General features: G+C 42.5%; 1 protein-coding gene across 2 annotated transcripts in view; it reads right to left on the bottom strand.

The window, feature by feature from the left end:
* osbpl10a (oxysterol binding protein-like 10a) overlaps positions 1-19,926 on the bottom strand; it is a 77,770-nt gene that overhangs the window by 27,933 nt on the left and 29,911 nt on the right. Inside the window, exons 5-7 of one of the 2 annotated variants that reach the window (XM_030409661.1) lie at positions 18,253-18,450; positions 7,342-7,582; positions 2,448-2,578 (exon numbers count right to left, since the gene is read on the bottom strand). In XM_030409661.1, the coding sequence (XP_030265521.1) occupies positions 2,448-2,578; positions 7,342-7,582; positions 18,253-18,450 (570 nt within the window). The remainder of the gene's footprint in view (positions 1-2,447; positions 2,579-7,341; positions 7,583-18,252; positions 18,451-19,926) is intronic. The other variant, XM_030409672.1, reaches the window with a different exon arrangement.

The raw sequence follows: 19,926 nt of genomic DNA, 5'->3' as shown, positions 1-19,926 counted from the left end.
CATTCAGATTTTTCATGCCATTTTCCTGTCTTGCAAAGCAGCCTTTCAGTTTTAATCACCTAACTCCGGCAGGAAAATCAACTTACAGAGCTTTAAAAGAAAGATACGTTATCCATCACAGTAAATATTTAGTCAGTTTCATTCTGTTTTCAAACATTTCAAAGCAAGCGCCGCTTTGAAATTGCCCTTGTTGGTGTTCTTCAGGGGCGTTTTGAAAAGTTAGACATCAAATACTTCATTGCACCGCTGGTTTCGTATCCGTAAGGGTTCAGAAAACGTGCAGAAATACAGACGAAATCATGAAGAAGGCTCCATCTGAATCCGCATCTAATGTTGAACATAAATAAACATGAAGAGCGAAATTAAGCCGCATAGGGAGGAGGTCAGGGATGGAGGGTCGGGCTCAACAAGCACAGGACTTTTATCCACGAGATGTTGAGTTGTTTTCCCTTTCTGACATAATGGAACTGCAGTAACGTACGTAACAAAGGTCCTTTCATAACTGATGTTACATAAGTAAAGTAGCCATTTTAACATAAACCAGGATGTTTTCCTCAACCTAAAAAAGGAGTTTTGGTGCCTAAACACAACCAAATTGCGACGATATAATGAATGTCCAGTTCGCCTGTTTCGGAGAGTATGATGGACAAAGAATATTTCAAGTAGTGCGATGTGGTTTTAAATTGTTTAAATATGTAGCAATTCTGAATTAAAATGTCTAGAAACGACGGATCTTTGTTATATATTTTGTTGAGTTTCACCTGTCCCTATATTCCGGTTATAGGGAAGTCGTGACCGGGACTAGACTCAATACAATAACATTACCTCATCTGTAAACATTTGTGCCTGAGTCGCATCACATCATCAGTGGTGGCAGTTGTTAAATGGTGTTTACAGCAACAGTGAAGCAAGTTTGACAGCAGGGACATTCGTGTTTATTTGCATTATTCATGCTGTGTTTATCTAACATTAGCCAAGGGTGTGTGAGTTTATTCTGTCCTCATCTAATGTTCCGCATCAGATTAACAGATAGCGAACACAGTGGATCCGATAATGACGCGAGGCTTGAATGAAGTTAAGTTCTTCACTCAGTCTCCTCATTTTTCGAGCTTTCTTTAAGTGTCATTTAATCTTTTCTTTGCGAAACTGAAAATAAATATATAAACAAAAAAGTGATTTTACGTTCAGTTCTCTGTAGTTATTTTCTTCCTTTCACATTCCAGGAACACCATAAAGAAGTGCACATTGACAAAGATAAACAATACATTTAACGGGATATAATTATAATCCTGTCTGGATTTTGTTGAATCATATGAATTACAAGCGCAAGTGTGTCTTTGTTGTTCAATTCAGGAAATCTCTCGGTTAAATAATTTCTCAGAGGAGACTCTGCTTCTCGCTCTTCTTTTCCCCTCTTCTCTCTGTAACGTTACGTTCATGAAGTTAAGTACATTTCCCGTCCAGCTCCAGTCAGCGATCCACAACACAGAACACAAACAACTAAAAAAAACGGTGGTCAGTTCAGCAGATTGCTGCCGCAGTCAGGTTGATAAACAGGAGTGAAGATAAATCCACGTTTTGAATCCCAAAAGTTTAAAAGTAATCTCTGAGCTCTTCTCCCGTCAGTCAATCCATTTACAGCTAATAGTGACTCCAGGTGTTTATTCCTCCAGTGGATCCGGCTCTAATCAAGACTTCTCTTGCCGGCTCTAAGCAGCTAGCTCACCGCGCCGTCCGTCCCTCCACACAAAACTCTGCAAACATCTATTGTTTTATTTTGATAGAGAGCCCCCTAGTGGCAGAAATTACATATTTAACGTTTAAGAGAAAAACGAATCTATTTTTTTTAATTGTTGAGAAGGAAAGTTCACTGTGATTAACTGCCTTGTGCTCAAGTGTTTCACAAATGTACAGGAGAACAGGAAATCAATCTTAAAATTTACATTGAACAACATTAGCGGTTGGTAAAACATGCATAATATTCATCCCTTTATTGGATCCAGCAAAAATATCATGATTAAATGCTCTCAGGGGCTTCTGGGAGACTAATACTTTAAGACTCGTACCATATAAATGCAATTTCCCCATTTTGATTTCAGCCGCTGACCTTTGCTGCTTTTCATATTTCTCTCCCTCTCTCAAAGTTTCCTGTCTATCTACGTTCACTGTCCAATAAAGGCAAAAACACAGCAAAAACACCTCCGTGGCTTACACAGCGCTATCAAGCTGCACGCTTGGAAGTGCCAACAAAAACAGTCAGAAACTCTCTCTCAGCTGGAAATCACAGCAGACATTAGACAGTATATATCGGTTTCAATATCTCCTGGATTAACTGTGCAGCCCTACATCTGAGGCGTTATAAAGTAAGATCGCTAAGGGGCCGAGACAACTGGGGAAGGAGAAAGGGCAAGAGGTGATAATTGAATATATGACGTTATGTTTCTCACCTCAGCACCATGGGACGAACTCCTTTTCCTGAGGGCCGGGGAGGGCTCGGCTGATTGTAGAGGAGTCAGACCTCCGTTCTTCAACAGTTCCCCTGAGGGCGACTTTGGTACAGTCCACACAGGAACACCATCTGAAAGATGACAAGGCAGCGTCAGAGCCGACCGCCGGCTTCTAGTTAACAACAGTGAGGAGGAGATACTTGGGATTTACAACTATGTTTTTTTCTATTGTTGATTTAAGTGTATTAATGCTTAGTTTGGGATTTTTGATTAAAATTGTTGATAAGTGGAATCAGAGAAGGACTGGGGAGAAAAAACCCATATCACACTCTACATCCTTTTCATTTCTGGCATTCAATATTAAGGTTCTCATGAACAGTCCTGAAATAAGGGTGCGTGATTGACGGAGACTAGACAGGAAATTGTGTGTGAGCGTCTGTTTAAATTTAATATTTGTTCGTGTGTGATATCCTGGCCTGTTCTATTCTCTCGTCTCAGGTCAGACACACAGAAAATGATTAGAATGATGATTCATTTTGACTCGGGCCCACAAACAATAACGTGCTCTGCAGATATATTATAAATCTCTATCCCGCACCGTCTGTCTTTTAAACTACCTCATGTCAGTTGTTGCAGGCATTTAAGAAGTCAATACATAATCTGAAAACGTTCAACCCCCACTGTCTTTACCTACAGGCAATGGACTGTCAGAGGCAATGATTCAACTTGATGGTCCGTTCTGAAACATATTTCAGTTGCTGGGTTCATTAACTGTTTCTTCTTGCTTGTGCCGTTTCCTCAGCTTTATGAAGAATATAACAAACTACCAAAGGCAACTTTTTCTGAATTAAAATTGCTTTTCATAATGGCGCATATTGGACAATATTTACACCAATACCGATGTATCTGTGATTGGTCTATCAGACCTGCCAACCAATCTGTTTGCACTAATGCAACCTTGTGGGGCACTGGCAGGAAATAATAAAGTTAAATCGGATGTCTCAAGCAATTAGATGTTGAGATATTCTGAGGGGGAAATGAAAAGTTAGGGGAGGTCGGGTTCCCCCTTTGGGAACAATGAATGCATGTTTAGAACTCATGCCAACCCATCCAATAGTTCATGAGATATTTTAAGTTATGGACCAACCGATCGACACCAGCATTGCTCTGCTAGTTGCTCTGAACTAAAGGTCTAGAAGTCACAACCTTATGTAATGTGATCAGGTTCCTAACTGGAAATCTGCTTAACAACCCTACTAAACTACAGCCTCAAAAACAGACACCAGATTCAGTCGCCACCTCTGACAGCCCTCTAACATTGTGCTTCGATAACTCTGTATTTAATGCAGGGCGATTGCACTCATTGCATGTTGTGTTTCCTGTATGAACAGATCCATCAAAAAAAGAGAAAGAAACGAGCTGCAAGTTTTCCTCACTTAAAAGCCTCTCATAAAGATCACAGTAGTAGATCCCATTTCAAATCACTGTAAATGGAGCCCTTCTCATCTCCAGTCCCAACACTCAAATTGGGTTAAAAGTCTAATGCACCAAGAGCCCGTTCTTTGATATCCATTAGTGTGAGGCAAGCTGTGCTGACAGAAGTCGACATGCTGGTGAGCCTGAGGCGAGTCTGTCTCGACAAAATGTGCTGAAGCAGCCCTCGGGCCGGGTCGAGGCTCTGGTCAACTGACAGTTTGACTGACAGGAACCTGAAATGTGGACCTCCTCCTACGATACTGGACTCTTACACAGTGGAGACATGAGCAGGGGTGGCTCTGCCCGAAGGCGAGTCAGCTGTGATAGATCTACGACTACAGTGAAAATTGAATTTTTTGAAATGGTTATTCTCGAGATGTTTGGAGGGTTAAGAGGTTACCGAGAGCTTATTTCAAGATAGAGTTGTGGGGGGGAGAGACATTTCTGGAAGTAGATCATGCTGGTAGCTATGATTTCTCACATGTTCTTAAAACAATTCAAGTCAGATATGTCTTTGATTCTTTCTCTGAGATGTCACAGTGAAGCACCAGAAGTAGAAACACTCAGTGAGCAGGGGGATGTTCGGACCATTGGATAGAGGCATGCAGGTGAATCAAAAGGCTGTCGCAGATCAAACAGTGGAGAGACAAACATTCATGCAGTCAATGTTTCCAATGGCTTTACCTTCCATTTCTGGGCTGTGACATTGATTCAGATTCAGAGAACTGTTCCTCTTGTCCCTTTTATTTTCTATTGAAGATTTTACATGTTCTTTCTATGTCTATATGTTAAGCTGCGAGGGGGGCTAGTTTGCAAAGTAAATTTCCTTTATGGATTTTTGTTTCCTTAAAGGAAAAGGTTCTGCGTGATAGGGACAGAGGGTTGGGCTTCAAGCTCTTTATGGCAGTGCCGGTGGAAGGGAAGGGGATCCAAAAAGAGCTAGAGCGAGCAGCAAAGATCCTCTGGGACATCAGCTGATAATATGCTGTCTGGTGTGTGACTGGCAGGTTTTTGGTGGGAGTTTACAAAGATCCTTCAAGTTCCTTGACTGTGTAGTATGAGGAGCCTGGAGGGACTAACGTGCCAGCCAAACTCAGTCCAACCTCATGCTTTGCTCCTACCCAAGAGTTACTTCCCTGTGTGGAAAACAAATCCCCATTCAACCAACCAACCAACCGACCAGCCAGCCACTCCCCCTATCAGCTGCATCAAATCTGGATGCTGCCCATGCCGGTGAGCCACACTACCCATCACTGGGCGAAACCGAGCATCCTAACAAAAAACTCCTCACTGAGTTGTGGGGGGTACATGCCGGAAGCGGGGAGCAGCTGATCCCCCACAGGACTTATCAGCCAGGCAGCGGAAGGAAAGAGGTTTGTACTTGCGGCCCGGTGGTCCCACTCCACACCACCCCCTGTCTGATGAACAGGTACAGGGTAGGGTGACTGTTGGCGCAAAGAGAAGACCAACAAACTGTGAGGACCGGCAGATTGGCGGGGATCCGGCACCCACACAAAACCCCGACCCCAAAAGACCTTCCCAAAGATGAGGTGGACCACAACTTCTCTCAGATACTCCACCAAAAAGATGCACCTGTAGGGCTTAAAAGACGGCAGCAGTCTCCAGTTCGGATTCACAGCAGTTACAATCGATTCGAATGAGGACGGACAAGTTACAACAAAACATACATCAGATCATCCATTTTCCTCTTCAGGTTTGAGACATGGTGGGAGAAGGTTAAGCAAGGTAGCCCTTCTCCCTAGCCTTGTCTCCACTTCCTGGAGGATCCTGAGGAGTTCCCTAGCTTGAGCTTGACATTCAGTATAATCTAGATCGGCACCAGGTTCTCTTCCCAGTTGGATGGGAGGCATTTCGGAGGCATTCAAATCAGATACTTGAACCAGCTTTAGGAGCAGTGGTGCTATGCTGAGTTCAGTTCAAGCTCATCTAAAGGTGTTCAGACAGAAAGCGAGGGGAAATTTAGTGGTGGCAAAAATGCAAACAAAGTAAAAGAAATGACCAGAATTGGCGAGCATAAATACTCATCACAAAGACACATCAGGGAGATCCGATGACTCCTCAGACAACCAGATCAGAATACTGAATACTAAATGTGAACAGCCTCAGTTGGTCCACACACAAACACAGCCAACATCTGTACAGTCAGTTCATCGGCTGTCATCAAATTGCCTCGCTATCAGCGTTAACACACCTTTAGGGTGAGCCGAGCCACCTTGCACCTTTCTACTGATTATATCTGTTATTCAGTTATTTAGGTTTTACTCTGAAGAACAGGAAAAAATTTAAAAACAAAACAAAAAGAAACTTTCCAAACAGCTACTGCAGCATAATCCACTTCTTTAGTAAACTTCAAAGATTTCTTTCTGTGCCAACAAGTCGAAGTAGCACAGCAACAAGTAGATTGTGCTTCAAGAGTTTGACCTTTGAGTTGCCACTGGGATCAAGTGTAACTGCTGTGAATCCAAACTGACTAAATCTGCCATTTTCCACACATTTCAACCCGACAGGCAGCCAGTGTTTGGTACTTTTCAGTGTATCCAAGCATTACTTTAAATCAATCCTCTTTTTCTGGAGAGATTTTTGCTGTTCTATTCTATTAATTGTTCCTGGGAATAAAAGGATTAGACGATTACATTATCTTAACATCCATTCTTGTCCTGTGTTTGGGGTCTACCTTCCACCTTTAGGAACTGCTCCCTGATCCTTCTCCTTGGTGTTATGCCAATAGAACCACCCTCAGGCTGCAAATGGTTTAAATTGAAACAACTTTATTGGATCCATAGCGACTTGGCACAGAGAGGGTTAAACATGGCAGAGGTCTGACATTTTAGGCACCAGTGTGGATTCCTTTGGCAAAGACTTAACCCTTTGAGGAGATTTATAATGCATAGTATATTTAGGTTTACTCATTCACACATAAACCCTGATTTCTTTTTTTTTCTTCTCACATGCATGTTGAGAGACATTCTGCAATGCTTTCAAGGACTCTGTAAACAAGACTGACAATAAATTCATGTTCATACACACTTCACATTCGAGCTTGTACTTGGCACCACCATATTGTGGGACTATTGGCATTTCAATGAAGTTGACGACATTGAAGAGACACAGTGATGAATGGAAAAACAACACAGAACACTAATAGCTACTATGACCAAAAAAATGGAACAAAACATTTGAACAAACAAGTGCAACATTCAACAGCATTTACTACAAACATTGAAGTTCATGGTGGACATCAGGCACGGACAGGAGCCACAGTCCAGCTGCCCGAGCTGGACCTTGCCGCTGGTGCTGGGCTCTGGAGGAGGGGACTGGAAAGACAAGAGGGGTGGGGGAGATGGAGGGGTCGGGGGCTCCAGTAGCAGCACTGGAATGGGGCCCAGGGCAGACTCACCGGAGGGGGCTCTGTGAGCAGAGTGATTGTGCTCAGAGGCCTGGGACTGAGGTGGCGCCTGGTTGTGGCTCTGGGTCTGTTGGAGGATGTTCAGGCACTCTCCCAGGCAGCTGAGTGTGGCAGCCGACGTGGCTTTGAGCAGCAGCAGGTCCTGGTCCAGACAGGAGAGAGGGCCTCTGGTGGGTAGAGAGTCGATGGACTGGACCAGGTTCTTCTGTTGGCCCTCCGCTTGGGACATCACCTGCGGGAAAGAAGTGACGCAAAGCTTTAAAATAAAAAGGTCAACAGTTGTAATGTTGTAATCAGTCAGGTGATAATTGGTATAATTAACCAGTGAGCCACTGATGCAAAGAGAACACAATATGGTATCTTAGCTGGTGGTGTGTATACAGATTTATACTAGACGAGGCAGTGAGTCCGGTGACTGCATCTCTCAGCCAGCCTTACCAGACAATATTTGATCCCACAATGCAACACTAAAAACATTCTTACAGCCCTTTTACATTCAAATGTGCTGGATTTGAATACCTTAAACTGTAGTTCCCACATCATAAATGTGTATTATTCCACAGATGAAAATAGTCAACAACTGCACCATTTACTTTTCTTCAAAGATAAGTTTGCTAAATAAAAAAAAACTTCTGCCAGCTTATCACAGTATTTGGCCTTTTTCGATAATGATCCTACAGATCTGAGGCTGTTTTTAAATATTCATGATCTCTGTAGGAAAGATTGGGCTCAGAGCTGAGAGCCACCGACGGGGTAGAAAAGTCAGGGAGCAGAAAATAACTCCAGCTTCATCCCTAAATGTCTTCTTTCTCTCTTGACTCGCGAACTGCAGACCTAATTAGTGATAAAATGTGTCATCAAATCCTTTGAAAACTTTGCTTGTTGAAAAACGCTGAAGAAGAACCTTCCATAATTTCCATCACTGGGTGTTTTAAGACTGGTTGTTGATCATTACATCTCAATCTCAATGTTGAATTCATGATATGACTGTGAGAGAGGTTCTACTGATAGATGACGTCCATCAACACGACCCACAAATGTGATGCTCACATGGTAGAAAACAAATGAGACACTATATCTTCCACTGACTCATACATCTCTACCTTCTTACCAGCGCGTAGGAGGTGATGCACCTCAGCATTAATTCTGGAGGTGTCACCTCCGTCTTGACTATAAGCAGCGAGTGATCCACACGACTATCTGCTCTGAGACGCCGGAGCCAAAACAGAAACTCTTCAAACGAGAAAAACTTCTCCCCTGTGCTTCTACAACATTTCTTACCGAGACTTCTTCCTGTATGAGTCACGTATCAGAGTCTAAATGCATCACAAAAGGAAGAAGTCGCTGCTCGCTGGCGGGTAATAAACCTCTCTCAGGGCTAATGAATCTGGGTTGTTTATCAGCCTGGAAATGTTGTATTCATTAATATTGTATGGCTTCACACACTCGTCCCCTGCACGCACTTCAATAGCACATCTGTCTCCTTGCATCGCTACACCGAGCTCACCGAGAGCTGTTGCGGCGGGGTTATATGTAGCACAGACATTCACGTAAAGGAGTTTTTTTGACCAATCATTCAGCTATTTACTTGGGTCGGTGGTGAATTCCTTCAGGCAGATGCAGCTCAAATTTTTTTTGCCTCCTGTGCTCGTTATAAATAGATTCTCAGTGTTCAGCATGCTGATACCAGATCATTTTTCACCGCGCCCTTCGGAAATCATGACTTGCTGTTTCATTCATTTTTACAGCTGAAACCCTCAAGAAAGATGTGTCCCATTTTTAATGAACATAAAGGTCATAAACAGCTGGATATTATAATTAAGTAATGATTCTCATGGTGGTTTACTACAAGACTAAACGACTTTATAATGACGACTGAGCGAGAAGAAATTGTAGACATTTTTGGCGAGAACACGACGGGACAGCTGAGAGGTGAATTACGCAGCTAAAGTTTCCAGAGATGTTTTGACGGCTTTCTTCTCGTGAAAACGTATAAATAAATAAACGTACAGGACAGCATGACCAATACTGGAACTTTGAGACAATTAAAGGATATTTGAGAGTTTTAAATAATCAAACAATGATATGATTTGCGACCATGGTGCGCACTGAACCCGACGCTCAGTCAAACAATAATGCCATCATTTTCTCTAAACTAATCAATATTTTTCAAATTTCTGTGCTACAGTTTTTTGTTTCTTCTCAGTCTACATAAAGCAAACATACTGATCAATCTATGATTGACCAATGTTAGCTGATAGAGCTGTGCAATGTGGTCAAAATGATAATAATAAAAACAAAATTCTAATTATTGTAGAATATCACTATTATTTTGACAGATGTTACAATCGCAATATGATTTGAGACTATTGAAAATGACCCTGTTTGCATCAAGATTTTCACTTTCACTCAAAAAACGATTAAAATCATTATGATGTGACATTCATTGGGGTCTGCAGCACGACAGTACTTAATTATGATGTAGTTTTTCACATTTAACATTTTATTTAATGCAGAATCTTGAGATTTTGATAAGCACTTAGCCATATTATATTTCCATTAATTGTGCAGCTTTACAAGCTAAAACAGCCAGCTGAGCCAAGCCACCGGGCAAGAGCTTGTAGCACCATATCTGCCTGAATTAGAACTAAACACAGTTTTTCAGAGCAGAGTACTTTTTACAACCACCTGTTGAGTCTACAAGAAGAATGTTTTGTAGTAAATGAATACATTTTGTTTGGGGTATTACTTTAAGGCCAAATAACGATATTGAAAATATGGGAAAACTGTAGCAAAGCTGTCAATATCACTCATCTTTATGTACAGTACATATCCTGCAAGAGGAGCTGTAATAAGAATTAGTAATCAGTCGGTAATTCATTTACTCTTTAAAAGGTGCAACAGCCTAAATCCTAACCAAGCTGAATACTAACCCTAACCTTGTGGTGGAAGTCCGAGATGTAACTCTACAAAGACACTACCATGAGATCATGTGAGATAAGCACAGCAAAAACGTCGGGTCAGAACACCGTCTGTTATAAATGCTACAGTTAAGCCTTTAAATAAAAACAAAAACAAAAGAAAATTATGAAATCGCTCGTCTCTGTCCTGCAGATCAACCACTGTGATAAACAAGGAAAACCAAGCACGAGGTCAGTACGATCCAACTGCCAGCTATAAAAAAGGTATAATCTCTAAGAAAGTCTGACTGAATAAGGACATACACAAACAAAACACACACATACACACTTACACACAACCTTATAAAGGGTCCTTGTTATAAAACTGTCAGCAGGTGAACGTAAATACAACCTGACCTCGTGTGGGGCGACAGGGGTCAACAGTAAGGTACCAAAGCCACCTCTGAGCCATCATTCAAACACACACACACACACACACACACACACACACACACACACACACACACACACACTAAGAGACACACAGAAACAAAAATATCTTCTTCCTTTTATTCCAACACAAACTAGCTCATAAAAGGTTTTTATATGCACACATATATATATATATATATGGATAACAACTGAGCTGTTGCTCTCTGTGAACACAGCTCATGTTTCTTTGTTTGGGTTATAAGCAGATTACACTGTTAGACATGAGCGTAAAAGGAACACACAATTGCAGCAGACCTCTAAAAAGCTAAGTCAGTGGGCTTACAGTAATGGCAGCTCCCTCCCGCCACACACACACACACACACGCACTGCACACACACACACACACACACACACACACACACACACACACAGCTCTCTGGAGCCAACAGACCAGCGTTGCTTCCAGAAATAGCCTAACCCCAGTGATCCAGCCCCGCTGCAGCAGTATAAGTGCCCAGTGGTGCTGCTGCACTGCGAGTCGAGGCGTTTGATGAGTTCACATCAGCCGTGACAAGCTGGCTGAGGACAGACGGTAATGTGGTCTGACTCCCGGCGTCACACGTTCAGAGGAAAGACAGATGTGCATGCATGGACGGACAGATGGATGAGAGGTGACAGCACGACAATGGCCAGAACATTCAGCCGCAGACCTCCATGATATAGCCGTGCTTAAACGCTAACTGCCCAGAGATGTCACAGTCAGATTTGTTATTTTGTAAAAATGTTACAGGATGAAGTTCAACGATACATTATTCTAATCATGTGCATTGATTTATAGGTCATTTTCATTTAGATTCCAAACAACATACAATGCATTGTATATGGTAGTTTGGTACGGCATGTACAATAAGTTGTTGATTTCATTCAAGGTACATCAAATTCAAAGGATACGTTCACCCAAAAATGCACCCACATCCTCTGAATGGGAGCAGCTGTAATGCAAGCAACTTCCCCTCAGAGATCAATAACGTATTTCTGATTATGAAAAAATGAAAATTCAGTCTCTTCTATAAATCAAGAGTCGAGTTAAGTTCTATCGTGAAAACATTTCTGGAGCTTCACAGCAAAGCGGTGTTGCAGGATTCTGCTTAACAAGAGAAGTAGACAGGGATTTGGGGTAGCTGAAAACGTAATCCAAGTCTCTGGAAGCCCAGAAATCCCAAATTGATTTGAAAAGCTTCTGCACCCACATCAGACGCCAATACTTTTAGCTGAGCAGCTACAGCTTTTCTGACTTAAAGGGGCACTGTGTAGTTCTGAAGAGGAAATTCACACTCAGAGCTTGAATATTTACGACAATAATTGTAAATATTGGTCTTTTCTATAACTCAATAAACAAGCTGTTCTCAGAGGAAAATAAGGTCCCCAGAACACTGAAGCTAGAATGGTGGCAGGGTCCGCCACATATAAGACAAACAGCATGAAATTGCATTGATCTTTCTCTCCTGATTCAAATTTCTTCCCCAAAACTACGTAGTGCTCCTTTAAAAAAGGGTTTAAATAACATCTTTTTTAACCAATTTCAGTTCTAGAGACTTGGATAATGGTGGACAAGCTGTATGGAGCCATTTCATGTTTTCTTTCAGTTGATTTTTTACATCTCAAAACAAGTCCCCATCTACTTCAGTTGTTTAGTAGAATTTTGCTGTGAAGCTCCAAACTTCAGCATCGGCACGAGACCGAGTAGATAACAGCAGCATTTTTCTTATTTTTGGATGAACTTATTCGTTCATAATAATCAGAAGAATATCTCACACCATCCATCTAAATATGAGATTTATGAAGCATTACTTTAATGATGATACGAGTAATCAGCTGTGTGATCCTTTCAAAGAGGCTTCCTCGGGGTCGCTCTACTGTTTTGCCCCATTATCATGGAGATGGAGGATAAAATTGTCGCCATTATAATTTTCCAGCGTGTAAACACGTGTCAGACTGTTATAATCCATTACATGATGTGCATGATAAAGTCTTCAAACTCACTGATGTGCTACTCAAACTGGCCACCGGAGCAGCTGCTTGTGTTACAGTCCAACGGTGTACGCCACTGATTTTACACACCGAGTTCAGTTTACTTGTCGCAAAGATGTGAAAGCTGTTGCGTGATATCTTTTGTGGCTCTTGAAAACAAATAACTGTCATAATGTCAGAAGGTTATTTTGGCTTGTTTGGGCTTGGAGACTAATGTTGTTTGTGTTATAAACTTTTGGCATGAACAACAACAATCATGCACTGGCTAAACATGACTCTGTGCCGCTGCTGGGCTCACACCGCAGTCCAGCCTCCTGCCTGGTGTTGAGATGGTTCAGTGAGCGCTGGTGTGACGCGGATCAACAGAGCAGAACCGAGGAGGCAGATCATGCGGAGAGTCACCGAGGTGCAAAGACAACTTTCCCCTCCACAAGTTGTTGTATACATCTGTGGCTGGGTGCGGGGAGCGTCTTCCGGGATGTAAACAGAGTGATGCTTATGAATATTATCGGCGATCGTGACCAGAGAATATACGAGACGTACAACACGGCACCCTCGACGCTCCTGCCTCGCCCGTAAATCCGCTGATGATCAGCAGGCAGCAGCTCTCTGCTCTCTACTGCGTACGGCGGCACATAAATCAGAGCGCAAGAAGACTCCGGTCGACTCCAGCATCCTCCAGTTTATGGGCCTGTAATGAAGGAGGGAAGAAGGGAACAACAAATGACATGAGGACGGAGGTTGAGGGAGTACAGTAACAGTGAAGAGAGGGATGAAGATAGAAGCTGAATGACGGCGGTAGGGTTGCGTACCGAGCATGCTACGCTAAATGGAACCGACCCGAGTTTCATTGGGAGCGTCGGGCGTCGATTCACGTTAAATCAATCTTTAGAGTACAGAGAGAACGAGAGAGAGAGAGAGAGAGAGAGAGAGAGAGAGAGAGAGAGAGAGAGAGAGAGAGAGAGAGAGAGAGAGAGAGAGAGAGAGAGAGAGAGCCCTGCATCAAGTCACTAAATCAGGACGACACACCTGACCTGAGGAAACACCCGGTCAAACATCAAATTTATCTCAGAGATAAAGAACATCTTCAGCCGGCGCACGCAGAGAGCTGAGCCCTCCTACATGAGCGACGAGGCGTCGACATCTTTCATCGACATCTTTATGTGATTAATCAGCCAGTTGGAGATAAATGGGCCTTTTTCACTGTCTTGGTTAGCATTGTCTTAGCATATTTCTTATCAACATGCTGTTTTGTACACTGAAACAGTAGCTGCGTATCAAAGTGCTGGAACTTTAATTGGATCGTGACAACAACAACATAACAGATAATGTAAAGATGATATATCTTATGACATGGGCTGAGTCATAAGTTCACATCTGCACAGCGCTACTACTTTTATTACTTGTTTTCTGACAAACAGTCTGACCGTTGACAGATTTGTACGTTACAATCATGGAAACAAACAAAAGCAGCAAATCCTCCCATTTAAAAAAGCAGGAACGAGGGAATAATTGGCATTCTTGCTGGATAAATGACATTTTGTGTCTTTTGATAAAAATGCCTCAGCGCTAATTACTCATAAGCTTCTATTCTTCCTGTGTAGCTGTTGTGTTTTGCTCATTCAGACACTCGCTCGTTCGACCTTGCTGCTCTCTTGAAGGTTGCAGGGATTAGTCGACAGTCTCTCACCTGCAGCTACCTGATCCTCCCTCTGCAACGACAAAGACGACTGTTGTTCGCCTTAAACTGGGACAAAGCTGCTTTTGTATGAAGTCTGCCAAATAGGGCATTTCGAAGACACCGCAGGAACAAAAATTGCTTGCCTGATAAACTGTCATGTAATTGAAACCTCGCAGCGGGATCTGAGCACCTTTAAACGGTGTGTGTTGGGGGGGAACGCTGCAGAATCATTAGCTCAACTATAAACCTATCATTTACCCCGACGGTTCGCCTGCTCGTCACTCGCTTTCAGAAGAGCATCGTTATTCCGTGCGCGCAAAAAAAAATCTCTCTTTCATTCCGTCTTGCTCATCAAAGACCTGGCTGACTTCAAGTTGTTAAATTCCCCCATTCAGACGAGCCCCGCTGCGCGTCTTCCCTCGCTGAGAATATCTCGCCTAAGTGATTCACTTTGTGACAGAAAGAGAGCAGCGAGCGATGGCTGTGAGTGGAGGATGATTTCTCACCTCTCAGGAGCAGAGTCTGTCTTCTCCAGTGATCCAGGGACAGTCTGAGTAAATACTGCGCAGATGGTGCGATCATTAAGCAAAACAAACACTCCTTTGTGGCTGGTGTTTCCTCTGAAGACGGAGGAAACGAGGCCTTCTGTGACGTGTGATTCATTTTCTCAGTTTTTGGTTCAGAGGAATCGGGTTTTCTGCTTCCCGTCACCTGATGTTATATCTGACATCTCGGGGCTGGAGTTCAGAACCTGAACCCAAAAGTGGATTTTTTTTGGCGCGCCTTAACAACAAAAGTGTCGTAAAAAGTTGTTGTACGTCTCCATCTCCTGTTTATTATTAAACCTGCTCGTTTAGGCGAATCAAAGATGTTTGGTTACATCGCTGGCGGTGGCGTCCGTGGGATGCTAACGTGCGTTTCTCTCATTAGTGATGTTGTCAATTTCTTAGCCGTCCTTTAATCAGACAAAGAGACAGTCGTTTGAATAGTTCTGTACCTGTGCGCTTCTTGTTTGCGAGCCCATATAGTCAGCGACTCAGATGAGGAGTTACATTTTGTTTTTGGACATTATGTCTTTCCCTTTCTTGTAACATAAAGTCAAACAGTTTCAAGTTCCAATTGAATACCTGTAAAACTGAGAATGTTCTTTTAACTACTTATTATATATCTTGTTTAATTGGACCCCTTAGGTAAGTTATTATACAATTCCCAACTCTTTTGAGTTGACACTTGGCGTGAAAAGCGGGGAATGTTGGAATTGAATATTTTATATCTAGTAATCACTGCATAGATCTGGTGATGTCAGATGAGAGTCACTCTCTTATGTAACATTAAAGGGCCGTTGTTCTGAGGAGGACATTATCAATATCTGTGCGCGTGACTGACTGACTCGGCCTTGTCACGACGTCAGAATTACCTGACAGTGTGAAAGTCAAAAGTGTCTGAGAGTCTGCTGGAGAAGATTACGCTTTGGTCTTCTCTCCATGCCGCGTGTATTTAAGAGATCTGACTCATCACACCAAGTCTGTTATTCTTCAGAGGATCAGCAACTCCTTTAAACTGATGAAATATCATATCAAAAATTTAAATAACAGTAAATTCAGTTAGACTAACAACTTACACGTCAAGGATAAAAACACGTCACAAAGTATTTTGTGGGGATAAAACGACATTTTCCACAATGGCCGGCTTGACCTCCTCCCTGTCATCTTATATCTTCCTCCTCTGTACAAGCGGTTTTACATTTAGAAAGCCTCTCATCTCTCCTTGTCCGTGTTTTCTTCCTCCTTCCAATCTGCTAAGTCATCTTATCTACATAATTCAGCAGCCAGATGCACAGCTGCCTGGCTACGATCCCAAACGCACATTTCATCTGTGAACAAAAGCGTGAAAGCAAAAAAATGCTGCCGCTAATGCTCCTGTAGCGCGCCAGCGAGACATACAGCCGTGTCTTCATCATGTCTTTATCATTTTCACTTTGCAAAAGCCAACTTCAGGCCTAATCTCCCGCAATTAATCACTTAAAAATCAACCACAGACAGGCTATTAAGGACGAGAGCGGTCCTCTGTAGACAGATGAGCAGTGAAAGTGACTGACTGTGTTGAGTGTATGGAGATGTAGCAGACGAGCAGCGAGTGGTAACCAGAACTGACAGGTCCGGTGACTGAGGCGAGGGAGAAGTAATGAGGATTTGAACATCAAGCTAAATCAAAAACTGATTGGAAGTGTTAAGTGGCAGGATTCCTAATTAACTCAGGATGTGGCTGCAGGTCTGCAAATTCAAAACTCTTATCGAAATAAAAGTAAAAACTATTCAAAATGTATACGTTAAGGGATTAGCAGGACAACACGGTCAGGAATATGAAATGTTCCGCGTGGACGAGCACGCCGTCCCCTTTTCTCCCCGTTCATCGCCCCTCACTGTTTATCTTCTTTGCATGCGCCGACACTTTTATGGCTCATATGTTGATTACTGCACACACAACATACGCTCCAGCGGCTCTTCCCTCTGTCACCGGCCCATGTTAATCAGTATTGATGTATACCATAAAAATGCCAACAAGGCTGAACTTACAGGAAAGACTGAGCGCACTGCAGTCGGGTGTCAAGCCTGCCAGGCAGCCTGAAATATCTGCTGAACTCACTGCACCAGTGTCCCACCTGGGATCAGTGAAAAGGGCTCTGAAGACAAAAGGCCAAGCATAATACAATGCAGCTACTGACATCTGGACTGAACGATCAGAGAGGACAACGTTTCTTGATGGACTTCATCCAAGGTTCAAGTCTTTTCTGTTTTGACCCAAGACTTTCTTTGACTTGGACAGTTTATTCCAACTTAGTGTATGTCTTATTTCGTCCATCGATCCATTTGGTTATAGCAACACTAAGTTAATTGCTTTGGGATCTGGGAAATGCAGCAACAACCAACAAGCACACAATTATAAAAGGTTTTAAACAAACTTCTGGGTTAGCTAAACCTATTTGGAAAATGTTAAAACAGTAAAAGTGTCCAAGACTCGAGGGATCAATAAGACCTGCACAGCCAAAGGTTTTAGTTGCAAAACAAGAACTGTACTTGAGAAATGAGCGAGGGGGGATGGTGCTGTTACACTTATTTAATTTATTACAAAACACTGTGATTTGAAAGTAATCAATGCAAAAGGTAAAAATGATGAGAAACAGACCAAAACCAGAGCAAGCAAGAAACGCAAATTCTTTCATCTGTGGGTCGGTCAGCACCAAGACCTCCACCACCTCACACCCTCTGTTTAGGAAGTCTAGCTGGAAGAACATCAGATCATGAAAACTAAAAAAGCTGAACGCGGATGTGAAATGATGCAAATGAAATGCATAAAACAGCAATGTCAAACCCACAGCCAGTGTGGGATACAATATGTAAGATGGCACTGTAGCTTAGGGTGCACAAACACTAGGCAATACGTACCGTACCCAATCACATTTGACCCCCCCCCAAGTCCAGGTTCTTTGACTAGTATGAGCGCTCTGTACCGTGGACAAGCGTGTTCTTGACCCCGGCACAGTTTGGATGAGTTGTGCTTTGGTATGCAAACTGTCAAGCACGGCTATCCCAACCAGTCGTGTGACAACATTAATCTACAGTGAGTATGATGTTACCATAGAAATTAATTCCAGCACTATGAAAACTGGACCAAAAGTTGTAACAAAACAGAATTACACTTTCATGCCGTCTGTGCAAATCCACCTCCACTTTTATTCCCTTTCTGTGCAACCCGCTTAGAACGCAAAACCATTACAAAACACACCCACTTGTCTGTTTTGAATTTCAAGTCTCCGGGGCCGAGCTTTATAACGTTGCCATGGCTGTGACACCCACCTCTTTGACCTCCAGCAGCCGTCCTGGATACTGACTCCTGGCCCGCCGAGCCGCAGCCGGAGATTTGTGGTGGGTGATGGTGACGATGTTGCTGGGCGAGGCCGTGTGGCTCAGGTGCCTCTGAGAGCCCGGGGATGAAGATGGGGTTAGGTGGGGGAGGAGGGAGAAGCTACGGGTCCGACCAGAGGATGAGGAGCCCTAGGGGGGAGGGGGAGTCAGGGGATGACACAAAAAGGGAGAGAGAGAGTTGTGTGGGAATTTAAATGTGAAAGGGGCGTGATAATGCAAGGGAAGGGCATGCTTTCTGAAATCATCTCATAAAAAAGAAAGGTTCATTCAGCAATGCCAGTTCTGCTCTCGAAATCAAATAAAGCTCTGCCACAGAAAGGCTTGATATTACATTTGTATTGAAAAAAAGAGACTTTTACAGTCATTGCCTGCCAACAGAGAGGAGAGCAGCACTGAGCCTCTGCAGTCTGCGGTAGCATAACACAATTTTGGCTGACAAGTTGGTAGCGCTGCTTTTTATTCAGGTCTATACATCTCTTGCACTTTAACTGTCTTTAGTTCTGTAGTAGAAGCAAAATAAGACCTATGAATTCGTCAGATTATGCCTGACATGCCGGTTAATTGTCAGTTGAGGCTAACTGTTAGCAATCCTTGCTAACAGATGAAGGATGGCTAATATTAGCCATCCTTCATCTTTTCAAGGTGGTAGAATGGATAACAATAATGCTAACTAACAGTAGCCAAACCTCAAAGCCAGTTGTTTTTGTTTTTTTTCTCTGCTACCAAGCCTTGAAATACTAGCACTATAGTAACAGCCTGTACATTTTGTAAAAACAAAGAACTAGTGTTAGCTTTTAGCTAATCAGGAGGAGAAATCTGTATATTTTTAGTTATACGTGTAGCTCAGTTCCATGTTCTTTGTATTAATTTATTCCCTCCACTTCTAGCCATGTAGAAGTGCAGAAGCCCAGCCACATTTTGGCTAAACCAAGATGTTAGCGCTTTAATAAGACACTCAATTGTCAGTACTGGTCAACTGTTAGTGAGAAAATAGTAGTGTGGGTCAGCAGGCATATGGCAGATACTGTAGAAAAGAGCTGAGCATTCTTTCAGTCTTTCAAAAACCTCTTATTAATTTCATGTCATAGTTCTGTTGATAATAGCGCTAGCTAACATTAGCCTGTAAGATAGTAAAGTTGAGGCCAATGTGTTTTTCTTCATTTTTACTAACATTACATGAGTGACAATCGAAGTTATTAAAATAAGATGTTTTCTGTTACCAATGAAAAAAAAAAAGCACTGTAGCCTGTAAATCTTGCGTAAACGTATTAAGCTAACTAAACTAATCAAGCTAAACTAGCTATTAGCTAGTCAGGGGGAAGCATATTTGCATTTTTTTCCAGGTAGCGTATACATGAGGCTCAGTTTTAGCCTCGCTTTATTTACTTCCTTATTAAGGGATCAATAAAGAACCATTTGTTTATGGAGTGCACGATTATTGGTAATAGAAACGAGAAAAAGAAGAGGATTATTTTCCCTCCAGTAATCAAAATCTGTTCATCTTGATAGCTTTAACTGAACAATACAGACAGCAGTTGCCAACGGCGGGTTTGTGATTTGAAAAGAGAGGTTCGACAGGGTTAAATAAAAACCTAGTCATCCCTT

Source organism: Sparus aurata, chromosome 3 (genome assembly GCF_900880675.1).
Source record: "Sparus aurata chromosome 3, fSpaAur1.1, whole genome shotgun sequence".
NCBI classification, from domain to species: domain Eukaryota; kingdom Metazoa; phylum Chordata; class Actinopteri; order Spariformes; family Sparidae; genus Sparus; species Sparus aurata.
This window is presented reverse-complemented; position numbering and strand designations above follow the sequence as displayed.